Genomic DNA, 27,759 nt, shown 5'->3' with positions numbered 1-27,759 from the left:
TTTTAAAAATTATTCTAAAGTATATGCATTCCCATTGATAATGTAGACAGGGTAGTCAACAATAAAAAAAAAACACACAGAAGATGAATACATAAAACATTAAATAATAGAATTAAAATTGTTCATACATTTTAAAATTTAAATCATTGAAAATAAAAATAATTTAAGAAATGCAATGGCTTGAATATACTACTTATAACAAGAAACTTTAAATATTAAAGTAAAAAGATGGAATGTATTTCATCACTTTTTAAAATTTATGCACTATGTATTTTAATCAAAAGAAAATAATACTTTTTTGAATGCTTGCAGGGATGAAAATATAAAGTAGAGTGTAGTTCATCACTTAGATAGTCTACTTATTTTTCAATAGACTAAGTTCACTAAAAGTTCGTTTTTAAAAATCTGTGACGACTACGACTCTTAAGATTTGCTTTCCTTCTGTCTTTATTCACTGACGAGAATAAGAACTAGAGAGCCATAGAGGACAATTCATTGGGAATATTCCAGGAGTCCATTAATGCCAACACAAAGATAAGATATCTGAAACTTGGTAAGCCAAACATGTAATGATAATTGAATTAAAAATGCTACCAAATCAATTCATAAGAGGGAATCAAGTATGAAAATATAGTTTTGTTCTCAAAGGCTTTTATGGAAAACTAGTTTCAAGGCCATCCATATTGTTCTCAAATGGTAATATTATTTCCTCAAGCATGAACAAGGGTTGTTAATAAGCAAAAGCAGAATCAATTTTCATATATAACCCATTTTAATTATGGTTAAATCTCAATTGTCCTTGGTTTATATGGGTAAACATTTTAGCCTCAAAGAGCAGGAAATAAAGCAATTTAAAAGTTCCTTTCTCATAGAAGTTATAGTCTGAGAAATGGAGTCACAGTTTTAACAACAAAGTTTCTATTTTCATCTTCTGCAAAGACGACACCCAAGAAACTACTGAGGAATGTAGTTTTAGAAATTCTGGATAACTATTTCAAGACATTTTCATCTTGATATATACAGAAGAGTGATTAAGAGTTTTTCTTATTACAGTCATATTTCAAGTGTCACTGAAGTGGAATAAAAATGAGGTATTCTCCCTTAGCTCACAGTGTGCAGAAAACTAGAAACCCGGGTGGTCACGACACAAGGAATTAAAATTCATTTATATAATAATACATCTTCAAATGGTGATGAAACCACAGTAGTTTATTATGGGACTTTGAAGTACTGCTTCATTTTCTTGGGCATCATTTTATTCACAATTTAATCAAGACAATGGATTTTGGAAACTCCTACTTTTACTTAGTATATCTTGGTACCTGCAGGCCACTGACTCTAGGGGTGTAATAAGTTGGCTCTGTTTTGACATTCCATGGAATGATTAGAATTAAGCTTGAAATACTTTGTTTATCAGAAAAAAGTGGAAAAGGAAGTATAAAGTTATACTATTATAAAGTTATTCTATGTGAGTAACTTTCACAAAAGTAAGTTTTAATTTAAAGTATTTTTCTACAACAGTTCTTTATAAGTACTATGTAAGACAATATTGTAACCTATATGACATTTCTCATTACCAATACATGTTACACTCACAGTCAATATAATTAACTGAGTAATGTTTAAAAAGCCAGATAGGAAGTATGTTCAAGGAACCTGATATTATTGTAGGTACAAAGAATTCTGAATTGAGTAAATGGGAATACTAAATTTTAACAGAAACCTGTTAAAATATTACCTGTCTATCAAAAATGCAGGAACTAAACTAACTTGAAATGCTAAATAGAGCATAAACTTCTAAAGAACTTTACATCAAAGAACACATCAAATAATACATCAAATAATACACTAATTTTATATACATGCATAATTGACCAAATCCTATTCACACTTTGCAAGGTAAAATGATATACAATAAAGCATTTGAATGAAAATCTAAGAAACATATATATTATGTCTTGATTATAAGGGTCGTTTATACTCCCTTTATGTCCCAAGAAATCATGTTTTCTTGTTTTGTTTTTAATTCTGTTAGTAGTGTTAGTAAGTCATAAGCAGGTTAAAGAATACAGGGGAAGATTGGACACATCATTTTTTCCTCAATAGAATATAATTCACGTCCTACTTGAAGCATTCAGTCATTTGTGTAGGAAATGAATTAATCGACATACTATGCAAAATAAGTTAATTTTAAAAGGCAAAATTACTCAAAGCAATGAAATATATTCAGTAATTTAATGCCAGATAAATAAAATAGATCTATTTAGATGTGACTCTAGTACCTTATATTTTCCTAGGGAGTTTCAAAATTGATAAAATCTTTTAAAATATACTGTTTGAATCCTTGTTTCTACTCTCATATGACTGGGGTTATGTTTCATTACACGAGAAATATCAATACTTTTTTTCAAAATATGAGGGAGTATAAAGAACTTTACATTCTCCTTTTGATAAATAAAAAATAACTTCAGTATTTATAGAAAAAGGAAACATGATTACAACAAAAACATTTTTTCAATGATTAAAGGATTGGAACATGATTACAATAAATATAAAAATCCAGTAAGATTATTTTATATCATCCAACTTTTAAACAGAATGATGGGTAATTATAATTTTCTCAGCAACACTATATTAGTGAATATTAAAAAAAAAAACAAAAAAACAAAAAAACAAATTGAAGTGTTTTTGTTGTTGTTTGTTTTGGTCTTAAAACAATCTCCTGCCCTGAATACCTTTCAAAGGGTAGCTTGGATAGTTCAGCTTCACTTCCAAACTCCCCGAGATGATGTTTAATCCCTTCAGCAATCAGACAGGGCAAGTAATTCCATGTTTCATGATTGAAATATTAACCATCAGTTTGTAAACCAAGATAACATTATATTACATCACAATTGTTCACATTCAGAGGAAGCAAAGGGAGAAACAGCATGATAAAACTCATTTATTACACTACACTGTTTCTTCCACAAATTTTAAATTTTGATTGGGAGATTACAGCTAAAGTAAGCATAAGATTCAGTGGGGTTTAAAAGGTACTTTTTGTTTTGCTTGCCTTGATAATGGAAAATCCAAATTAGAAAATTAATGATCTTAGCCAAATTTTGAAATCACAAATCACTGGAATTTTTTGGAAGGGGAATGAAATTATGCTGTTCCTAGAAAGCTTTATATCTCACTGCAGATTTCAATAGTTGATGTCCTGGAATCAGTCTAGGACAAGAAAAATAACACATTATCAAAATCAGATGGCTGTGTTCTTGGAGTCTTAGTTGCCAAGCATGCTACATGGACAAAATTCAAATTACTAAAATATAGATGCACAAAATCAAAGTTAATGAATTTAACAGTAGTGAATACCAATCCTATTCAATCTAATGCAGACTCCTGTTACCATTTTGAATCCATGTATAATACCTACAGGCATGGTTACTTCCATGAATTATAACCATCCAAACCTTCCACCATTGTTTTACCTCGTTTCTGAAACTGCAACTCTATTCCAACTCTCATCACATAAATTTGTTAGGCTTATTGTTTTCTTTTTCTTTCTTTCTTTCTTTTTTCTTTTCTTCTTCTTCTTTTTTTTTTTTTAGAAATGAAGTACCTCAAATACATGTCTAAGATAGTGACTGGTACATAGAAGGCCCTTATTTTCCTCTATTTTTCAAGTGTATAGGATTCATATTATTTTAATGGGAGAGCTGTGTTAAGCAAGACATGGTTTTGGCAGTATATCTCTTTTATAAAACAATTATAAAAACTGATTCTAAAATAGTGATACTGTTTTCCTAGAGTCATACCAACCAAATGCTATCTGCTTGCTCTGAAAGATGTTAATTGAAGGTAAATTGTAGAGTAACCTTATAATTTCACGTTTTTCATTTCTACTACAATATATACAAAAATGCCTTCCAGAATATTTTTAAAAATTTCTACCAAAGAGGAGCATCATATTCCCCACGTATAAATGCCTTTTTTTTCCAAAAGAGAGAGTTCTATCTAATAAATGTTCCATATTTTTCCTGAATACCAGAATCATAAAAAAACATAGAAAATATTTGATTACCTTTTAAAACATTAAATATCTGATAAATCCCCTCATAACTTACAGCCTAATAGAACCATTTCATTTCTTCATTTTCATTTTTGGATGAGTAAAAAAACTAAATGTAAAAATAACCTTAAACTCCCCCTTTTAAAATATATTTTTTACTTTGTTTAAAATCAATTGGAATATTTCTGCCTTCTGCTAACAGTAATATTTTATTCCACTGTCAGAATTTCCTTAAGAAACAATGAATTTTTCTTTCATTTTATTTATCACTCATCTTGTTCACATTGTGCAACATCAGTGAATACAGGACGCCACTCCGGGCATTAATCAGAAATTAAAAGAGTGCATAGAAAGGGTGAAAAACATTGCAAATGTAGCACAAAATATAAGGAGCCAGTTTTTTTAGTATCGTATTAATCTGCCTAAGTTCACCAATTCGCATCCAGAAAATATTTAGTAATTAATCTGAACCAACTGTGAACCAAAGACACGAAACATATAATTTACCTGATTTTAAGATGTGAAAAAATAGAAAAAGTCATCTGATAACTCACTGATTCTAAGATAGTCTTTTTAGCTAATAAAAATTTAATGATAACCAAAAACTTAATCTCATTACAATTTAATTTTCATATTTTGCCTATCTCATGAAGTTATTTGTCCTGTGTTTAGGAAAGTATCCCTTGGCTAAAAAAAAATAAAAAATGCCATCATGGAAAAACATTAAATTTATTGACTTATTAAAGATTACAAAATATCAAAAATAAATAAAAAGAGAAAGGTATTTGGAAAATATTTCAATATTTTCTTCCATCCATGCTTTGCTTACTATATATGAGGTCTGATAATGAAGTTCGCGAACTTTGTTGCAACGATGTTGCTAACTTTTTGATATCAGAAGGATTATTCATTATGAATTTGTACCAACTGGACAAACAGTTAACCAAGTTTATTATTTGGAAGTGCTGAAAAGACTGCACAAAAAAGTTAGAAGACCTGAACTTTTTGCCAACAATTCATGGCTCTTGCATCACAACAATTCAGCTCACAGGGCACTGTCTGTGAGGGAGTTTTTAGCCAGTAAACAAACAACTGTATTGGAACACCCTTCTGCTCACCTGATCTGGCCCCCAATGACTTCTTTCTTTACCCAAAGATAAAGGAAATATTGAAAGGAAGACATTTTGATGACATTCAGTACATCAAGGGTAATATGACGACAACTCTGATGGCCATTCAAGAAAAACAGTTCCAAACTAGCTTTGAAAGGTGGACTAGGCGCTGGCATCGGTGCATAGCTTCCCAAGGGGAGTACTTCGAAGGTGTCCACAGCGATATTCAGCAATGAGGTATGTAGCACTTTTTCTAGGATGAGTTTGCGAACTTAATTGCCAGACCTGTATGCTCAAGTAAAATAAGTCTATCTGATCGGATATCTCCATGCCTTCGAAAACAGGTGAAACCAGAACTTGCTCTTTTAACAAACTTCATGAGCCAATCTATTAAAAATGATATGCAAGTGCAATTCACAAACCTCAACCTTTGTGTACGTTTTTAAGCAAGTCACAGTTTTAGTCCAAGGGAAAGTGCTATTAGGATATACAACAAACATATAGTGTTATTCATAAAGGATGCTTTTCTGTTGAGAAACGTTTCCAATAAACAGAATAATAACAACAAAAATCAGAAAATGAGAGGGCCCTTTTCAATGTTTACATAGAAACAGAAACACATGCTGAGGAAATGTTAGGCATCTATTATGTTTGTCACCCATCTAAAATCCACTGAAGTAGGAAAACATGGGGCTCATTGGAATTGTACAAATGACCACTGTCCTCTAACTCATTCAAAGCATAACAGAAACTCTCTACAAAGAGAGTAGGGTTCTATTTTATCATTTGCAATAGCATAGCTATGAACGTATAGTAAAAAAACACACCTGCAATTGAATTAGTATCTTACCTTCACTGTGTGCTTAAGAGAGAAGAGTTAATGTTAATGTATAATTTAACTATGCATGTCCTTCAATGACCTGGATTTGTAAAACCATTTCTTAAAATATGGTAAATTATTTTCATTGTTATTTTGAATCCTGATAGGCTTCTTTAATATCTCCAACTTTGGTGAGAGGACACCTATACTGACTTTCACATTACTACAGTTTTATTAACCCTGAATAGATTTCAAAATCTTTCATTCACTGAAACTGAGAAGAGTACCTTTTAAAGAGTTACACAGACAAAATAATAAAGGCAAAATATGGCATGACTTTGAGAAAAAAAAAGAGTAGATAAATTCCATCATTTGACTTTATTGAGGAAATGACTTGATTTAAATCATTTAATTTACTTATGAATTTTGAGACAAATTTTTATTTATTTCTCCATGGAATACAGATAAAAAGCACGATATAAACTTTTGTTTTCATAAATTTGTTGGGTTTTAAATTATTGTACACAGATTTCCTGGGTCTTCATATGCACATATTTTCCTTCAGGCCCATTAGAGGAAGCAGACATATTTCATTTTCCAAAAGCCATTATCTTTTAAGAATGTATCCTGAAAAGCTCTCAATACCTTGCAGAAATATGCAAATACTTAAATAAATATCTAAAATAAAGATCTCATATATATTTCATTCTCTGGCTTGAAGATGATAGTGAGTAGCAAGACTTCATTTTTCTAATCCTATTCCTGTTACATTGTGTGAATATAGATTTTATGAACCAGAATAATGGTGAGTTCCTAATCTGAAAATGACACTGTTTTCATTGTGGGGTTTGGGGGCATGGTGGATAGGGAGAATATCTTGATGTTATTTGAGTATCTTGGGCAGACATATTTTCCCAAGTGAAGCTGGAATTCTCAACACCTCCTTATCATATTTTAAAATGCTTTTCTGTGATGTATCTATCTAGCCCTGACTGTTCTGATCCTCGTGCACACCATGGTACCGAGGACAGTGCCATGACCCTTTATTTTGGAGTTTGTCCAGTATATTCTCTAGCAAGAAGTGTCATGCTGCCATCTACAGACAATATTGGCCCTATTATAATCATCATTGTGACTAAATTTCCCTGCAATCAGGAGTTATTTGTTCTCATTTTCTACCAAACTTAAAATGAGTACATGTATGTATTTGTATACTTCTGCAAAATCTGATCATTTTGATCCCTTGTTGAATCAATAGATTCTGAAAAGTTTTACTTCAACCGAAAATAATTTAAAAAACTAAAAGTTTAAAAAGTTAGTTAGAAACTGGGATTACCTACCGGTCTGGTGTGGACAGACACAGGGATCTTGAAAGTTGTCACTGGATAGCTGCACTCAGAAACGCTGTAGGGATCGGAACTGCTAGAGGAGCACTTGGAGATGGAATCGCACGCCACGAAGGTGTTATCAAGAGGCAGTTCCTGGATGATGTGGTGCTTTGAATTCAGGGGCGTTTCCGGCTGGATCTGGAAGGCGGGCTGTGGAGAGGCAGATTTGTAGTGCCGGGCCAAATCAGGGCTGTCAGGCTTGAATGTGGTAGGTGTAGTGCCCCAGTTGTACTTGCTCATAGTTTGCTCTTCCAGCTCAATGGGAAGGTCTAGTGTGATGCTGTTTCCATCATTGTCAGCATCATCTGCCTTAGTTTCCTCAATAGTGACAAGGTTAAGCAGCAAGTTCTTGGGAGCATGTTTCTTCTTCTTCTTCTTCTTTTTCTTCATCATTATCATCTGCCTGTTTTCTGGGTTTGGTGTAACCCATTCAGAATTCTGCTTGTTTTTCTGAGCAGCCTTATGGTGTGGTGATTGGTGGCATCTTACTACAGCAGTGATGAAAATAACAAGGATGACAGTTATAGTGCCAGCAACAATGGCAACCATGATCTTGACATAGTCAGTGGTTGGTGAGGATACATCAGCTATCTCAATATTTTGGGTGACTGGTGTTTCAATGTTTTTGTGCACCAGTTCATGAATCAGTGTAGCATTAGTCACCGACTCATTCACAAATAGATTAACAATTACAACACTGAAGAGAGAATCGGGCTGTCCTAAGTCCTTAGCTTTGACTACCAGTCTGTGTAAACCAAGGTCTGCAACAACACATTTCTCCTTCATGGTAATGTTGCCTGTTGTTTGGTCAATCATAAACAGACCTCTTGTGTTTCCTCCTACAATGCTGTAACGAAGCTCTGCATTCATGCCAGTGTCATTGTCAGTAGCAACTACCATGAAGACCACTGTGCCTGGATTAGTGGACGGTTGAACCAATTCATAGGAGTAGTTGGAAGAAGGGACAAGAAACACGGGTTTGTTGTCATTGACATCAACCACATTTATGGTCACTTTGGTGGTTGAAGAACGTGATACCCTACCACCATCTTCAGCCTTTACATAGAAAGTATAAGATTCTTGTTTCTCTCTATCAAATGAAATATTTGGTCGGATGACACCAGTCTGTGGATCAATGGTGAAGTCATCATTCACATCTAAAATGGAGAGAGTAACGGCAGAATTTTCTCCATAATCAGGATCAGTTACAGTGATTAGTCCTACTGTTCCATGCCTTGAAAGGTTTTCTGGGACATAGAAGTTGTACTCATTGTGAGTGAAAATCGGACTATTGTCATTCTGATCAAGAACTGTCACTAAAACTGTGACATTGGTTATTAAAGGTGGCATTCCGTTATCTTTTGCCAGAACTGTGAAGTTGTATTTTTCCTGTTTTTCTCTATCCAGTTTCTTCACTGCAGTCAAAATGCCTGTACGACGATCCAGGTTGAATTCAGATGGAGCATCAACATCTAGCAGGTAACTGATCTCAGCATTACGCCCAGTGTCTGCATCCATTGCACTTATTTTTGTCAACTGGGCATCAGGATAGTTATTCTCAAGAACGGAAACACTTATGAAAGGCTGGGTAAAAACTGGAGCATTGTCATTTTCATCTTTTACTTTGACAAGGAGCATGGATGATTGATTCAAAGGAGGTTTGCCAGCATCTGTGGCCAATAATTTAATGGCATATTCTCTTGTGGACTCAAAGTCAAGATATGTAGCAGTCTCTAGGAGGAACTGATTACTAAATACTGGCGTTAATCTGAAAGGGATATCATGATCTGTGAAGCATGTCACCTTACCATTATGGTCAGCATCCTTATCTGTCACCGTTATGAGAGCAATTTTGGTGTTGAGTGGAGCATTTTCTGAAAGAACCACAGTGCCATTGATTGGATTGATGATGTATCTTATGTCAATTGATGGGACGTTGTCATTGATATCTGTTACATTTACAATTACTATTGCTCTTGCTGGCATCAACCCACCATCACTTGCCAAAACCAGTAACTTGTGATTTGGTGATTCTTCCCTATCCAGTGGTTCTTTGATTGTGATAAGTCCAGTGGTGGTGTTGAGGTGAAATAGCCTTTTGGCAATGTTGGAAACTAGATTGCTGAAATAGAAGTGAATCTTGGCATTTTCACCTATGTCGGCATCTGTGGCGTGGAGCTGTGTCACTGAAGTACCTACAGGAGCGTTTTCTGGTATACTGACTTCAATCTCATTCTCCTTGAAGACTGGGTGGTTATCATTTATATCAGCAACACTTACTTGCAAAATAGCAGTACTGGATCTTTGAGGAAAGCCACCATCTTCAACCTTTAGTTTCATTACATACGTATCCTTCTCTTCCCTATCTAACTCCTTTTGAACAATCAGTTGTGGCATCTTGTCTCCTTCTGGTGTTTCAATGATATCAAGCCCAAAAATGTTTTGACCCTGGAAAATACAGAATGAAACATTTAACTTACATTATTATATAATGAGACACATTTTCAGTTTCTTGAAGCCATGTGACATAAGATTAGCTCAGAAATAGATGTCAGAAGACTTGAGTTCTGAGTTCCAAATCTGTCTATAACCAATATTATGACTACAAGCAAGGTGCTTAGCATCTCGAGGCATTTGTAAAATTAAAGAGTTGTGCTAGAAAATGTTCTGAGGGCTTGTAAGGCTCTAGTATTTTATGATAATGAATGTAACTCATTTATGTAAACTATTAAAGTTTTCCAAAGGACCAAGTATGTAAATTTCTAAAAAGAATTGTCACTAAGTTTCACATGGTGAATGAAGATACAAGTAAATTAACCATGGTTACTCCAAATGAATGAAAATATTTTACTGCAGATTTCAATCGTCCAAAATGCCTTTTCACTACCAAAAGTAACAATCAAGTATAAAATATTCATTCATCCAAGACAGTAGCGCATATATCACATCTAATAAATACAAGCAAAAACCTTTGTCGAAGGGAGAAAATGAAACTCTGGTAAGATTATAACCTTGTGTAAAATACACAGAATTTCCTCTTTTTTCTATAGGAACAGGTGTTGAAAAGAAAATTTTCTTGGAGATTAACAACACGTTATTTAATTAACTTACTTTTTTTTGATGAGTAAGCACAATGGACTGAAAGTAACGTACCAAAATGTCAAATTGGAAATAGCACCTATATGCTCTTCATGCCCATAAAATCAGACTATGTGAATGTTTAAAGAACAGTCTCTGGTGCTTGAACCACCTAAGTGGTCCAATTAATATAATTATAAAATAAACACTGTGCATGGGTTCACTTAGGTGCTGCTGCTTATCAGTGTGCAAAGGGTCTCTTACTCTTAAGTCTTTTAATAGTCAAATAACTTAGTGGTGATAAGGGTCAATTTATCAAAATTAAACAAACATTTTTTGAATCTCCCTCTCTGAACTACAATAAGATAAGCCCCGTCCAGATAAATAGTTATCTCGCTAGCTGACTAAAGAGTAGTGTTGACAGGCTCTCAAGGGCAGGCCTGTTCAGCATTACTGTATCACTTTGGCAGACATGAATGAGATAAAACGGTACTGGAGGTTGTGAAGAAAAGATCAGAAGAAGACCTTAAGATTCTTTAGGTGATGATTTATGAACCCCTGCAGACACACAAACACGCATGGCTGCACATAGACACACTATAATTTTTACTTCTTCAATACATGTTTTTAACATAAAACTTGCTGGCATGTGGCTAAGATCAGTAATTGATCTCATATTTATGTGCTCTGTCATAGAAGAACGGGATAAACTCTTAGGGTTTTTTTTAATTAAGATTTATTGGGGTGATAATGGTTAGTAAAGTTACATAAGTTTCAAGTGCACAGTTCTGTAACATCATCTATATGTCACATTGTGTTCTCACCACCCAAAGTCAGTTTTCCTTCCATCACCATACTCATATATTTGACCCCCTTTAAGGCTTTTTTTTCCCCCATAATTTTGTCATACCAATTTCTAAAACAAGATCCTAAAAGGTAAAAAAGAATAAATGATATCAGGTTTTTAGAGACCACTAGAATATTTAAGGTTACATGGTCATCATATCTTTTCTAATTTACAAAAATGTCATAATTGCCTATATATAATCTTGTACAATTCTCAAATACAATCATATTTTTCCTCATGAATTGTTTGAAGATATTTCTGCAAATTTTTTATATGTGCTGCCGAAGCAAGCACATATTTCTGGAAATTTTTGGATTTTCTTTTTTTTGTGTGTGCTATGATTCACTTATGCTTTTATTCAAATCCAGAACCATACTATATATTGGTGGAAGAATTAGATGTTTATTATAAAATTTAAAATGGTATTTCAGCCATAATGAATTAAAATCATCAGTTTGCTCCAATGTTATTTTTAAAAAAGTCATATGAGAGAGTCAATGTATATTGGTTATCTTGTTTTTATTTCATACAACTGAAATGAGCATTATGTTAATAGCTCATTCATATAAACTGATAAACAATCTGCCTTTTCTTTTAATAAAATATACAGAACTGACTCTGGGTGATGAACACACAATGGGATTTATAGATGATGTAATACAGAATTGTACACCTGAAATCTATGTAATTTTACTAACAATTGTCACCCCAATAAATTTAAAAAATAAATTATAAAAAAAAAATACAGCAAGGGAAACGTTTGTCATGTCATATTTACTTACAAGAATGAAACTTAGCAAATTGAAATCTATTCTTCAACTGTGTATTTTAAGAAAAATATAATTTTAAAACAATTTTAAATATAGATGAATACAGTATTTACTATTATAATTTGATCTAAAAAATAGTGACTAATGATCATTTAATTTTTGAAATGATATTTCAAGAGGCTTTTAGGAAGGTTCAAATCTAAATGTCTCATGAATGGATAGAAAAAATAGTTTCTGAATCACGCTTCACGAAAATTCATGGCACTTAATACAACTTTGTTAATTTTTGGCATGCCAATATTGAGTGGCTAATATGGTTACAACATTCTTTGAGACACTGGAGATATAGTAGTAAATAAATACATTTTATTAATGTAATGAAGATTAAATTCTAGCTAAGATGAGAGAAATTCAGTGACAATCTAAGTATTTAATGGTGGTATTGATATTAACTGATTTATGTTAAGGGAATAATTTCATTTTTAATAAGAGCTATTAAGGGAGATGAAGTAATTTCAGAAGTTACATAAGGGGAAACTAGTATATATAATAAAGTATAAAATGAAAAATAGAGGAGGTAAGAAACATGGCAATATTAGGGGTACCTCTTGATCTCTCCCCTTGAAATTACAACAAGTTGAAGACCTATAATTCAACAAAGGATTCCCTGGGCAACACACAAACACATTGGGAGATCTGTACATCGAAACGTCTGAAGGTTGGCAAACTGGGGCAAACGGGAGAGGAGGGAAGGGAGAAGATCAGAGATGGGTGCTAAAGACGCAGCCCAGAACTCACTGTGGTCCCCTGATACAGGAGGATTCAGGCTGCAGGTGCAGTCTCTGTGGTTCTGAGCATTCCTGCCAGAGTGATCAGCATACAATATGGCTGAACCCAGCAATTAGTGGCAAAGAACAACTGGCAAAGACCAAATACAGAAGTGCAACAGCTGTGGTCTAGCAGCCTTCAATGCCAGGTAGAAAACAAAGCCATGGAACCTGGCCACTTCCTCCTACCCTACCAGAGCAAGCAGCTGGCCCCAGCAGAAACTGTAGAAATGAGTGTCAGGTTAAAGAGCAGAATATTTACAGCCCTCAGAACTGGACAGAGAGTTCCTGAGTGGCAGACACACATTGCAGCTAATTCCAGTGACAAGGGAGGAGACTAAGGGGTGAGGCAGCCATTACTTGGAGAACAAAGACACAAACACACCAGCCACCTCATTCAGCGCATCCCACCCCCATCTCTCCTGGCTGATCACAGCAGGGGTACCAAGGGTTGCTGAGACACACAACTCTATATTTGGTTGCAGGGGAAGTGCTAGAATTTGAGGGGCTCAGAACTCCTCACCCACCACATTCTCCCATGGGGGTGCCCTGAGACGAGGCAACACTATCACAGAGCAGACGCCCACTTCCTTAGGGAATCTTCCACCCTGAGAAGCTTGAAAAGGACAAGAGAAAATAAAACACTGTAGAACCACCTACTGTAAGAAAAAAGAAAGACATCTTTTTGTCAACCCGCTGCAGAATTCATTCCATCAGAGGCCTAGGAAGAGAAATAATGCATCAATTATCATGAATAACTAAGGTAAGATGGCAGCTCACAAAGAAAATTAAAAATCTCCAGAAAATAAACTTAAATACATGAACATATGTGACATAAATGACAGAGAATCCAAGATTGCATTAATGGAAAAACTCAATGAGATGCAAGAAACATCATATGGGCAGTTTAAAGAAATCAGAAATAAAATCAATGAACAAAATTAATATTTTACCAAAGAAACTGAAATTTTCAAAAAGAATCAAATAGAAATTATAGACATGAAGAACTCAATAAAAGGGATAAAGAATGGAATTAGCAGCTTAGGAAACAGAGCTTACCAGATAGAGGAAAGAATTAGTGATATTGAAGATAGAAATTTGGAAATGATACAGATGGAAGAAGAGACACTTGAGATTTGAAAGAAATGTACAAGAACTATCTGACTTTATCAGAAAGAGCAATATAAAAATAATAGGTATTCCAGAAGAAGAAGAGATGGAGAAGGGAACAGAGAGCCTATTCAAACAAATAGTCAACAAGAAATTCCCTAACCTGTAAAAAGTATGGTATTCTTGAATCCAAGAAGCAAACAGAACACCTGGTTATTTCAACCCTAAAAGGCCTTCTCCAAGGCACATTATATTGAAGCTGTCAAAAATCAATGACAAATAAAGAATTCTCAAGGTAGCCAGGTAAAGAAATAAGTAAATTACAAAGGAAACCCCATCATATTATCATCAGCTTTTTCAGCAGAAACACTACAAGCTAGAAGTGAATGGAATCAAATATTCAAATTATTGAAAGAGAATCATTACCAGCCAAGAATAATATATCCAGTAAGGTTATCCATTTGATATGGAGGAGTATTAGAGACCTTCCCAGATATACACAACTGAGGAAATTTTCCACCACAAGGCCTGAATTACAGGAAATACTGAAGGGGGCTATCTTACCTGAAACAAAAAGATAAAAAGATACAAAACTATGACTAATAGACAGAAGCAGGAAATGGCAACCTATATTCAGAATAGGGCACTATAATTTAAATATAACATAAAATTTAAGGGAATTAAAAACATAAAAAAAGAGAAAGAGAAGAAGAAGAAGACCATTTGCTATGGTAACCCGGAAATGAACTCACAACATAAATAGAGATAATGTGTGACAACGAAAACATAAAAGGGCAGTGGATAAAGGTCTGAATTTGCTAAGGGGAATGGAGATAAGATGTGTGCTAAAGAAAAAGTACTACTGTGTATATGAAACTTTCTTTCACATAAGCTTCTAGGAAACAACTCACAAAACAATCCAGAACTGAGACACATAACATAAAAAAGGAAACAAGGAAAACAATCATATAATACCACCAAACTGAAATAACAGAAACACAGGGGCAAGGAAACAATGGAGACAATGAGATACCAGAAAACAAAAGATAAAATGCTACAGGAAATCCTCACATAGCAATAATCAACTAAAATATAAATGAACTGAACTTAACCATAAAAAGGCAGAGTAGCAAATTAAATCAAAAAGCAAAATCAAAGTGTATGCTGCTTTCAAGAGACACATCTCAGCTTCGGGGACAAATATAGACTCAAAGTGAAAGGGAGGAAAATAATATTCCAAGCAAATAGCATCCAGAGAAAAGTGGGTGTATCCATCCTTATATCTGACAAAATAGACTTCAGAATAAGAAAGGTAACACGAGATAAAGATGGACGTTTCCTAATGATAAAGTGGACAACAAACAAGGAGACATAACACCTCTCAATATATATGCTGCCAATCAGAGAGACCAAAATATATAAAGGAACCACTAACAAACCTAAAAGGACAAACTGACGAAAATACAATTATAGTAGGACACCTAAGTATCTCCATTAACAGCTACGAATAGATCAATCATCCAGGCCTATCTCAAGAAAGAAGAAAAATCCCAAACAAACACCCTAACATTACGTCTTAAAGAACTAGAAAAAGAAGAACAAATGAAACCCAAAGTCAGCAGAAGGAAGGAAATAATAAAAATTAGAGCAGAATTAAATGAAATAGAGAACAAAAAGACAGGAGAAAAAAATAATGCAACAAAGAGCTGGTTCTTTGAACGATTAATAAAATTGAAAAACCCTTGACTAGACTCACTAAGGAAAAAAGAGAAAAGACACAAATAAACAAAATTAGAAATGTAAGAGGAGAAGTTACGACAGACACCATGGAAATTCAAAGGAACATACAAGAATACTATGAAAGACTATATGGTACCAAATTTAATAACCTAGAAGAAATGCACAAGTTCTTAGAAATACATAACCTTCCTAGATTGAATCACAGACAAATGGAAAATCTAAATAGACCAATCAACAGTAAGGAAGTAGAAAAAATCATTTAAAACCTCCCCAAAAGCAAAAGTCCAGGACGAGATGGCTTCACTAGTGAATTCTGACAAACATTCAGAGATGATTTAATGCCTGTCCTTCTGAAACTCTTCTAAAAAATTGCAGAACTTATTTCATGAGGCCAACATTATCCTCACACCTGGTAATGATAACACAAGGAAAGAAAAATAGTGACCAATATCTCTGATGAATACAAATATAATAATCCTAATCAAAATACTAGTAAATTGAATACAACAACACATTAAAAAGATTATACATCACAGTCAAGTCAGGATCATTCCTAGGGCACAAGGCTATTTCAACATGTGCAAACTGATGAGATATACCACATAAAGTAAAGGATAAAAATCATAGGATTATATCAATAGATGCAGAAAAATCATTTGGCAAGATACAACATTGATTTATGATTAAAACATTTAATAAAATGGGTATACAAAGAAAGTACCCTAACATAATAAATTCTGTATATAACAAACCCTCAGCTAATATCATACTTAACGTTGAAAAGCTAAAAGCTTTTCCTCTAATATCAGGAAGAGGACAAGGATGTCCCCTGTCACCACTGTTATTCAACATAGCATTGGAAGCCCTAGCCAGAGCAATCAGACAAAAGAAAGAAATAAAAGGCATCCAAATTGGGAATGAAGAAGTCAAATTGTCCCACTTATTAGATGACATGATTCTTTATAGAGAAAACCCTAAAGATTCCACCAAAAAACTATTAGAAACAATAAACAAATACAGTATAGTTGTAGGACACAAAATCAATGCATAATAACCCACCATGTTTATATATACTAATAATGAAATATCAGGAAAAGAAATAAAAAAAAATTATTTTTGCAATTGCAACACAAAGAATAATATACCTAGGAATAAACTTAACAAGAATATGATGGACCTATACACTAGAAAATATAAGACATTATTAAAAGAAATTGAAGAGGACACAAAGAAATGGAAAGATATTGTGTGTTCATGGATTGGAAGTATCAGCATAGTTACAATGACCATATTATCCAAAGCAATATACAGATTTAATGTAATCCCTATAAAAATCTCAGTGGCGTTTTTTCAAGAAATAGAACAAAAAATTCCATCAGATTGGCATGGAATTTCAAAAGACCCCAAATAGACAAATCAATCCTGAGGAGAAAGAACAAGGCTGGAGGTATCACACTCTCTAACTTAAATTTTACTTCAAAGTGACAACAACCAAAACAGCATAGTATTGGTAGAAAAACAGACACAGAGACGAATGGAATAGAACTGAGAACCCAGAAATAAACCCACGTATATATGGGCCGACAATTTTCAACAAAGAAGCCAAAAACATACATTGGAGAAAGGAAGTCTTCTTCAATAAATGCTGCTGGGAAAATTGGACAGCCACGTGCCAAAGAACTAAACTAGAATGCTCTCTGTCACCACACACCAAAATTAACTCAAAATGGATCCAAGACCTAAATATAAGAACTTAAACAATAAATTGCACAGAAGAAAGCATAGGTACTAAACTTATGCATTTTGGGTTCAGAGAGGATTTTATGAATTTGACCTCAAAGGCAAGGTAAGTAAAAGAAACAAATAAAAGAATGGAGCTATATCAAACTAAAAAGCTTCTGCACAGCAAAATAAACCATCAACAAAACAAAAGAGATAACCAACTACCGTGTATCCCTGAAAATGAAACCTAACCAGAAAATAAGCCCTAGCATGATTATTCAGGATGACATCCCCTGATCATAAGCCCTAATGCGTCTTTTAGAGCAAAACTTAATGTAAGACCTGGTCTTATTTTCAGGGAAATACAGTAAATGGGAGATATTTGCAAGCAACACCTCCAATAACAGGCTGATATCCAAAATATATAAAGAACGCATACAACTCAAAAGCAAGAAAACAAACAATCCAATTTAAGAATGTGCAGAGGACCTGAACAGACACTTCTCCCAAGAAGACATACAAATACCCAACAGGCATATGAAAAAATGCTCACTAGCTATTAGGGAAATGCACGTCAAAACCGCAATGAGATACCACCTCACACATCTTAAAATGGCTATTATCAACAAGACCAGGAATAAAAAGTATGGGAAAGGTTGTGGAGGAAAAGGAACACTTATACAATGCTGGTGGGAATGTAAATTGGTACAGCCACTATGGAAAACAGTATGGAAATTACTCAAAAAATTAAGAATAGAATTACCATATGGTCCAGAAATCCATCTTCTATCTACCCCAAAAATCTTAAAACAATTTTCCATGAGGATCTATGTACCCTTATGTTAATTGCAGCATTATTCATGGTGGCCAAGACATGGACACAATCGAAGTGTCCTTCGATAGATGATTGGATAAAGAAGATGAGGTACATACAAGGTAGACAATTAAGTTCGCGAACTTGCACTAGACAAAGTGCTACATACCTCATTCCTAAATATCACTATGGCCACCTTCAAAGTACTCCCCTTGGGAAGCTATGCACCGATGCCAGCACCTAGTCCACCCTTCAAAGCAATTTTATTTCTGGAATGGCCATCAGAGCCCTATTACACTTGATGTCCTAAATGTCATCAAAATGTCTTCCTTTCAATATTTCCTTTATCTTCAGGGAAAGAAAGAAGTCACTGAGAGCCAGATCAGGTGAGTAGGGAGGGTGTTCCAATACAGTTATTTGTTTACTGGCTAAAAACTCCCTCACAGACAGTGCCATGTGAGCTGGTGCATTGTTGTGATGCAAGAGCCATGAATTGTTGGTGAAAAGTTCACGTCACCTAACTTTTTCATGCAGCCTTTTCAGCACTTCTAAATAGTAAACTAGGTTAACTGTTTGTCCTGTTGGTACAAATTCATAATGAATAATCCTTCTGATATTAAAAAAAGGTTAGCAACATTGTTGCAACAAGTTCGCAAACTTAATTGTCTGACTCGTATATACAATGGAATATTACTCAGCCATAACAAAACACGAAATACTGCCATTTGCAACAACATGGATGGATCTTGAGATTACCACGCTAAGTGAAATAAGTCAGACAGAAAATGTCGAGAACCATATGATTTCACTTGTATGTGGGATAGAAAACTGAAAGCAACACACCTGAAACTAATAAAAAGAAAAAACTGAAAGCAACAAACAAAAACTCATACAACAGAGAACAGTTTAGTAGTTATTAGAGGGTAAAGGTGAGGGAGAGGCAAAAGAGGGAAAAGGGAGTCAAATATATGGTGATGGAAGGAGAACTTACTCAGGGTGGTAAAAACACAATGCAATATGTAGATGATGTATTATAGAATTGTACACTTGAAAGACATAATTTTACTAACCAATATCACATTAACAAATTTAATAAAAATTATTTGAAAAAACAGAACAAGTAAAAACTCTTCAGTTCTTGAGTTTCAGAACCAATTATCTAATTTATGACTCTAATACATCTGGGACAAAGAACATGAATTTTAGTTTTCACTTTATGTATTTATGTTTTTATATTTTGTGTTTGTATATTCAGAGTTTAGTCTTAAGTGTTTGCCTGAATTTTTAATTGACCTTTACTTTCCAAAGCAAATGAAGGCAAATTTATGTCAGTAGAAAAATCCAAGATCAGCGTGTTCATTATCTTTTAGCTATTTTATGTAAAGTGAGAGTAATTTTAAAATACAGATTTTTCCAATTTTCAAGGTGTTATTAAGATATACATACCAGATAGTGAATAAGGTCCGTATTGTTCTTCTGTCTTCTGTGACTGCTCTGTCCAATATTAGACAGAGCTATTAGCCAAAAGTATTTAAATTTAAATTTTAATTAATTAAAATTAGGTAAAATCTAAAAATCTGTTCCTCGTTCTCACTAGCCACATTTTAAGTTACATATGGGTAGTGGCTACTGCTTTGGACAGCGCAGATATATAGAACATCTCCATTATTACTCAAAGTTCTATTGGACTGCACTGTTCTAAGATGTCATATGTTTTTTTCAAAAAATCTATGTTCAGTCAGGTGATTATGTGCCTATCTCCCTCCCCCCATATGTTTATAACTCTACAAATGACTTGCTGGTTTACATGTTTAAGTTTCATATTGTCCAATGAATCTGAGGAGGTATTGTCCACATGTAAGAGATAAATAAAAACATATGGCTCCTTAATTCATCATCCTGGTAACTTTAGCACAAACATGTCCTGTATACAGGTAATTGACTGGTAATATCCTGAATTCCAAACCTACTTAAAATTATTTCCCCTTCTTTATAGGGACAAACTCTATTAGAGAAAACCATTGGATATGTCTCCCGAATGTTCATCCTTGATCAGAACACTAGTTATCACTTCTATGTTTGTATCTCTCAGTAATTTACTTAAGCCTTAATACACGGATGGATGTGAGTGTAGGGTAAGATGGCATCAAACTTTGTTTACATGTATAATCTCTAAGGACATAGCACCAGCATATACAAACATATTCATTAAGCCTTTGTTAGATGAAATAATGTATGAATTAAAAGGATAATTTTTATTTTGAAAGACAAAAGAAGAAAAGGCACAGTTTGGTTGTTCTCGCTGTTAATTCTCAGTCTGTATAGGAACAGGAAGGAACACACTATAGTTGTTGACTTAGGGTTTTTGTTTTGTTTTTATTGTTTTGTTTATTTTAATGAAACTGTCCAGAAAACAATATAAGAATTATTTTTAAAATGACCTTTTTTTTTTTTTTCTGTTAAGAATAGAATAAACTAATGTACCAATCTCAGGTATAAGTTTATAACCTAGTTGTAAACCTTTGTTTTCAGAAGAAATGATGACAAGTACTAAGTGTAGTAAGTGGCCAGCACATTACTTATAAAATACAAAACCCTCCATCTATCAAACACTTTTATGCACAGACAATAAAAAGAGAAAACAAAAACTCAGAGAAGAAAATATAAAATATAAATTGGATGCAACACATTATATGTTAATTTTGAATAATGATATCTTAAAAGGCTTTGATCTTAAGTACTCCAAATTTCGAACTCCAGTTCAGGTTAAGAAAAATTTATGGGCTTTCTAATAACCTCATGTAATGCAAAAGGCTTAATTTCATTTGTCAGTGATGTTTCTTCCTAAATTCAAAAATATGCTTTGAATTTGCAAACCCAGGACAAAAACTGCTGAAGTAAGCAAAATGTTAAGCTCATCTGAGACTTTAATTTTTTTTGTACGGATTTGTAAAATCAGAGAAAGTTGCTGTTGGATATGAAACTTGGAAGAAAAATACTTTTACATTTGAAAAAACGAATAAAATATATGTATTGCCAAATTAAAAGCTATATTTTTGCCTATTGTTTGGGAAAGAATTAACTGATCCACTGTAGTAAACCAACATTTTTGACATATGCATGTGCTAGACACCACTTCATTTCTTATTGGAAGGTGATACATGACACCACACTTCCAGAGCTATAAATCTGGTACAGTTGCGAGAAAACGCATATAGTGCCAGTAAGTACTAAAAATAGTTCCAATGAGATTGGATTTTAAAACTGATTAAATAAAAGCTGTCTACTCTGTAGACTTAGGAATGCTGGGGAAAAGACTAAAATTTTATTTCTGAGCTTTACCACTGCCTTATTTATAAAAAAACAAACCCAATACTTTTTTAATTTTTCATTTTGTTGTTACTGTTATTGATACATCTTTGGGCCAGAGAAATGCAAGGACATCGTTTCAAATGGATTAAACCACAAAGATATGCCTATTTTAGAAAACGGTAGGGAAATAAATTTAATATTCTCAATACAAATATGATGGGTACTACAATAACTTTACTGTCATTCCATTAAAAAGTTTGTTATAGCCTGCCTATAACTACTGGAGAGAACAGCAACTGTTTCTAAAATATTCAATATTGCGGTATCATTTAGACTTTATAAACTGTCTAAAACATTTATTTCAACACTCATTTGTAGAATTGTGAAGAGAAATACAATTAAAAGTGGACATGTAAAATGACCTGAGCTGTCAGTCGCATAATTGACAATAACCTTGAAGTTACTGAGTCTGTTCCTACCTTAAAGTTAAATAAGGGAAAGGTGAGTCATGTGTCTAAGAAAACACCAACTCTTTTTTGAATAAATGAATTTACATTAAAATATTAGTATCAGTGATGTTAATTTTGCACAGAGTTTAAGATATCACACATGCTCTTTATCTATTGTGATTAACAAAACCTATTTAGTAAGTAGAACAATGATATTTGTATCATATGGTTTTTCTTCTTTATTTTTTAACATTGGTCCCAAGAAAAACAATTCCTCCCATTGACTTTTTTTTCTCTACATTATCAGATTTCAACACTAGGAACAGTTTGTTTTTCTTGTATGACAAAAGAGTAGGTACTCAGGAAATCTCTTGAAAGTGATAGTATTTTTGTACTAAATTCTGTCTTAAAGTGTACACCTCCCTCACTTCAGGATTTTTTGGATGACATATGATAAAGATTATCTATTATCTTTTTGATGGTCATGTGTCACTGTCAGTATTCTGTGTCCTCCATCTGGGAGAATAATCAAACCACTTGATTATATTATTTGGAATAAGTGCTCAGATTGACATGTCTTAAAGTGTTAAATTCATAATGTTGTGAGCTGGAACAAACAAATACCTCAATGAAGACATCAGAGTGGTTATATCCATGAGAACAGATGGATATTGAAACAAATCCATTCATTAGGTTTATAATTTTTTAGCCTATTCTTCACTTAGTTTTGAAAGGCGAGATTTTTTACTTTCAGAAAAAGGGAAAATCTTAGACAAATTATTGAATGTGAGGTATAGAAATGAAACAAAAGACATAGTCTGATCAACTTTAACTTCCTAGGAGGAAACTAGTCATTTTCTTACTAGTATGTAAAATAATTCAACATTCTCTTTTTCACTTGTTCCATTTGCTGCTCTCTCCCTCTCTCTCTCTCTCTCTCTCTCTCTCTCTCTCTCTCTCTCTCTCTCTCTCTCTCTCTGCTCTTTCTAAGACTAGCACAGACTAAACACACCTTACAACATAGAAATACTCTTTAATACCAGACAAATGTCTAAAATACAAATTGGACTTGATCCCAGAGATTTTAATGTTTTACATTTTATTTGAAAATATTTATTTTAAGCAATACATTTTCAAGCATGTGATGTTTAATCACTAACTGGTTTTAATTGAAAAGACATGCAAAATAAATGAAATGTTACCCCTAATTGTTGTTAATCAGTTCTTTTTAGCAGCTGCTCCCTTGTGCTCGTGTTAGATGAGCTAGATTCATAAGAAAACAAGAATTCAGTATATTGAATTACTGAATACCAGTCCTAACAGGGATTTCAGATATTCAGCCTTTATTCTCCTTTTACAAAAAGAGCAGTGAGCCTCAGTGAGGTTGGGTGACTTGCTCATGATCATTGAAGCTAGTTTATTGCAGAGCCAGGTTTGAAAGCCAAGTCTCTTGACTTTGAGTTCAATAGTTTTAACTACTGTTATCCCTCAAAAGGGAGGCCTTATCGATGCTGGCAAGAACTCTTGTACTGTGGAGAGCTCTCGGGCATGAGACAGTCATCAGGAAATCATTACTTCAAAAAGCCAAAAAAAAAAAAAGAAAAAAAAAGAACGATTTCTTGAACCATTGAGCCACTGACAAAAAGATTTCTTCCTTGCTCCCTTCAAATCTACTCTACTCTCCTAAGGAGTAATATTTAGTGAATAAAGAATGAAAGAAACACCATTTAAAATATAACAAGTGTTGTTATTTTTATGCATACATTAGGATAAGTGAAAATCTCAAAATAGAATTCATTACCACTCTTTTTAAATACTTAGCATAAAATATTTTATATTTCATGGAAGATTTTCTTAAATTTTTCTTTAAAAAAGATAGTCTTAAAATATTTTCTAGAAAAAAATCCAAAAGCATTTTATGTTGTTGCATACTTTATCTGAACTATTGTTTAAGAGAAGGTAATAGTTGATTTTAATTTAAATTCATTATTAAGTCAAACCACATCCAAAAATTAGTCACAAAACACTGGAAAATATGATCTTTCACTAATTTCAATCTTGCAAAACTAACTGACTGAGTATTAATATCAGGAAGATAAAATTCAAGATGCTTCTGGTCCAATATGTCAGAAAATTTCAGGTACAGATAGTCGGTACATAAGACAAGATAACTGGGGGTGAGGGGGGTGCTGTTACAAAATCTAAGGTCTTACAAAGGCATTTTTTCTTTTAAATCTGAGAGATTCCTGTGTGGTCTAAGTCTGATGGGTTCTACCCTCTGAATTGCAAAAAGTTCTCAAACAATTTCTGTTAGACTTACAAAGCCCAGAAATCACTTTTTCTCACACACACACACACACACACACACACACACACACACACACACACAAATCAGTTTCTATATCATATAGGAATGCCCATTTCTTTCTGTGGGTCAGAGCCTCTAAATACTGATTAAATGAATGTCATGGATAAAGATGGTGCCACATTTTTTTGAGAGAATTTCAATCAGTGACCAGTTTGTCCATGGATCACATTCTCTTGGAAATGGGTAATCATTCCAAGGAAAGCTCAAATCCTTTTCTCTTTGGGGCAAATGGAGTTTCAAATACTCAGTAACCAATCAGAGATGGCTCATTCTAATCAAGGCTGAATAATTGAAAGTCATTAATCACATCATAGGTGAACAGCCGAAATTTGTAGATGATTTTATATACCCGGGGTGCCAAAAAATGTATACGCATTTTAAGAGATGTTATCTATGTATTACTTTCCGAAGTTGTATTGACCTTGACACTTTTGATGAATCCTGACTAATTTTATAGAATATAACGATTTGAGTTATCGGTATATATTGAGTATTACAATTTTAATAGAGTTTTTTCCTTTCTTAAAATATGTATACATCTTTTTGGCTATATATAAAACACTAAAACACTGTTCACATTTATGAGTGAAAGTACTAGAATTCTCAGTGATCTGGTTTTTGAGATGTAGGATGTAGCCCAATAGTTAGAGTCAGATCTCCATGGAGTGAAGTGGTAGTTGTTGGAGGATGACATGGAAGCAGCAGGAAACCTGGGTATTTATTTCCCTTGCACATTTCAAACGGACCAAAATAGTATTTTTTTCCCAGTGCAAGTGAAGGATTGGGAGTCCTAGATGTGGCTTTTTACAATCTAGACTTTAACTCAAAGGCGTATTCTTCTTTGTTGGAGATGAGGAATGAGGAGCATGGGATAGTTGTAACAGGCATCTGGGATAACGAATGATTAAAGAAAGAGAAGTTCAGGGGGGCAGACCATACTAGGTCATACACAGAGGGGAAGATCTTGTCCACTGAATTAGAGAAAGCTTTAGGTGAGGTCATTTATAGTCAGAATTATTTTCATAATCCAAAGCCTATCCAGTGGGCACTGACTCCATGGATTATATCTCAAGATGTTAAAAAGACTTTACCCCTGACCCATGCTTTCCTGTTTTAATTTAGGGAAAAGAAGAAAACATGCCTAGTTGCTCAAATGTTTTATGATTCTATTTAAGAAGGAAGTATCATGTCCTCTGAGATGATTCTTCATTATTGCCCATGTTTTCAGCAAGATGGAGAGGTGAAGCACAAACCTCTCTGATATTAAGCAATTCATGAATATAATTTTTCAAAAATCATCAAATAAGGGATCATCATTAGAAAATTCACCATCGTCATCATTAATGGTATCCTCGTCATATTCATCATCATCCTGATCGTTGTAGTAATTTTCATCCTCTGAAGCCACTACTCTGGCTACATATCAGAGTCTTGACCAGTTCCACAGGCCAAGTCAGGTATCGTTTACATAAACACAAGAAACCAACAAAGTCAAAATAAATTTAAATATCTACTCACTTTTGAATGCTAAAACACATAGGCCATTGCTATCTAAATGGATTATTGTCAGGGTAAATCACAAAAATATTTTTACCACTACCTTCCACTAAAAAAAAAATAATTTTTAAATCATGTGTTCTTCTTAAAGCAGCTCCTTGATAAGAAAAAGAGCCATTAGTGTTCTATAAACATAACTATGTTTATATACTTAAGGAGCCTTAACCTGCTCAAATGTATTAGAAGTATTAAACATCAGCAAACACTATGCTCCGTGGCACTGATTTTAGAAGTGATTTACACTATGTCTGGGATGAGTTTGAGTTAGGGGAGACAATGTTATCTACAGACTACTAGCAATTTTTTTCCCCTCAGGTGCACTGAATCAATCACAAACACTTTAATCAGGGCATCGATACAATACAATATCTAACTTCCAGAAAATAATATTAATGTTCATGAAAGTTCTCCAAAATTCATTAAGGTGATGCCTTGAAAGGCAAAACCAGTATTTTAATGCTGCAATATCCCGCAACTATGTCAATCAATCAAACAACTAAAACTTCCAGTCTTAGTCAATTAATCAGTTCTTCACAGACCCAGCCAGTGACAAGTTTAACCAAACTGGTCCCAGTTTTGCTCATTGAAGCATAGGCATTTTTGATGATCAATAGTAACATTTTAGATATAAACAATTATAGACATGGTCAAAAATATTTTTTCATTCTCTACAATACTTAAAGAAAAAATGTAAAATTTAAGAGCTAAGAATAATTTATAAGTAAACCCATTAATAAAAATATATGCTGCTTTTAACAAGATAACCATATTAGTGCTATCATATACCAATGCAAAGTGTGTTCCATTCGTATACTGTATCTCCAATTGATTCTTAATTTGCCTAATTCTAGAAGATGTTAATTTTTATCATTTCTTATCCCTATTAAAAATAACAGATAGAGGGAAAAGGGGGTCAAATACATGGTGATGGGAGGAGAACTGACTTTGGGTGGTAAACACACAATGTGGTATATAGATAATGTATTATAGAAATGTGCACTTGAGACCTATGTAATTTTACTAACAAATGTCACCCCAATAAATTTAATAAAAATTTTAAAAAACAGTTTTTTCAGTTTACTATATTAACATTACTAATAATTCTTATATGACCATGAAGTCAAATTAGAAAAATAACGATTTTACTAATGTAAAGAATAAACCTTTCTTTACTAACTGAGCTCCTATAATTTATGATACTTTTGATACAGGTTAGCTAGCATATCCCTAGATAGACAGGGAGGTCCCTGGTGGAATAAACAAAGACAGCCATCTCCTAAAACTTCAGGTTTTGAAATCACTCCTTCGCTCCAGGACATAATGTAATAAGGCCTTGAGGTTAATCATAAAATTCCTTTTGGCCTGACAAACGGAGCAGATCTGATAGATAAAAGTAGGTTACTTTGCTGATTCCTTTAGGATGGGCAAGCAGAACAAACCTGGTAGACGAATTTCATTAGAAGGCGCCAGTTCCCTTCTTCAAACAAGTTCCCTTCTTCAAACAGCTCCCCTTCCCCAAGCAGGCAAGGGAAGGTATAAAAGAGCTTTTGCCTCAGTCATGGGACACCCCCCATTCGGGAACCCTCCCGCTCGGGAGCTGCAACCTCTTCTCCTGCCTCTAATAAACTATCCTCTTTTTAAAACTTTTTGCCTCTCCCTGGTCCATGTTTCCATTCTTCAGCTTCACAAGACACGATCCCGGCCCGCACTCAGAAACTGCCTGCAGATCCAACATCACCTACATCACTTTTACAAACAAATATATTCATACATATCAATTTTATCCTT

General features: G+C 33.8%; 1 protein-coding gene across 5 annotated transcripts in view; it reads right to left on the bottom strand.

The window, feature by feature from the left end:
- The window catches only part of PCDH11X (protocadherin 11 X-linked), an 800,197-nt gene that overhangs the window by 695,917 nt on the left and 76,521 nt on the right, over positions 1-27,759 (bottom strand). For all 5 annotated transcript variants that reach the window (XM_074323530.2, XM_074323532.2, XM_074323533.2 and 2 more), the window contains one exon: positions 7,330-9,825. In XM_074323530.2, the coding sequence (XP_074179631.1) occupies positions 7,330-9,825 (2,496 nt within the window). The remainder of the gene's footprint in view (positions 1-7,329; positions 9,826-27,759) is intronic.

The sequence above is a fragment of the Rhinolophus sinicus genome, chromosome 18, assembly GCF_057876585.1.
Source record: "Rhinolophus sinicus isolate RSI-liver-muscle chromosome 18, RSI-T2T, whole genome shotgun sequence".
In the NCBI taxonomy this organism is placed as follows: domain Eukaryota; kingdom Metazoa; phylum Chordata; class Mammalia; order Chiroptera; family Rhinolophidae; genus Rhinolophus; species Rhinolophus sinicus.
This window is presented reverse-complemented; position numbering and strand designations above follow the sequence as displayed.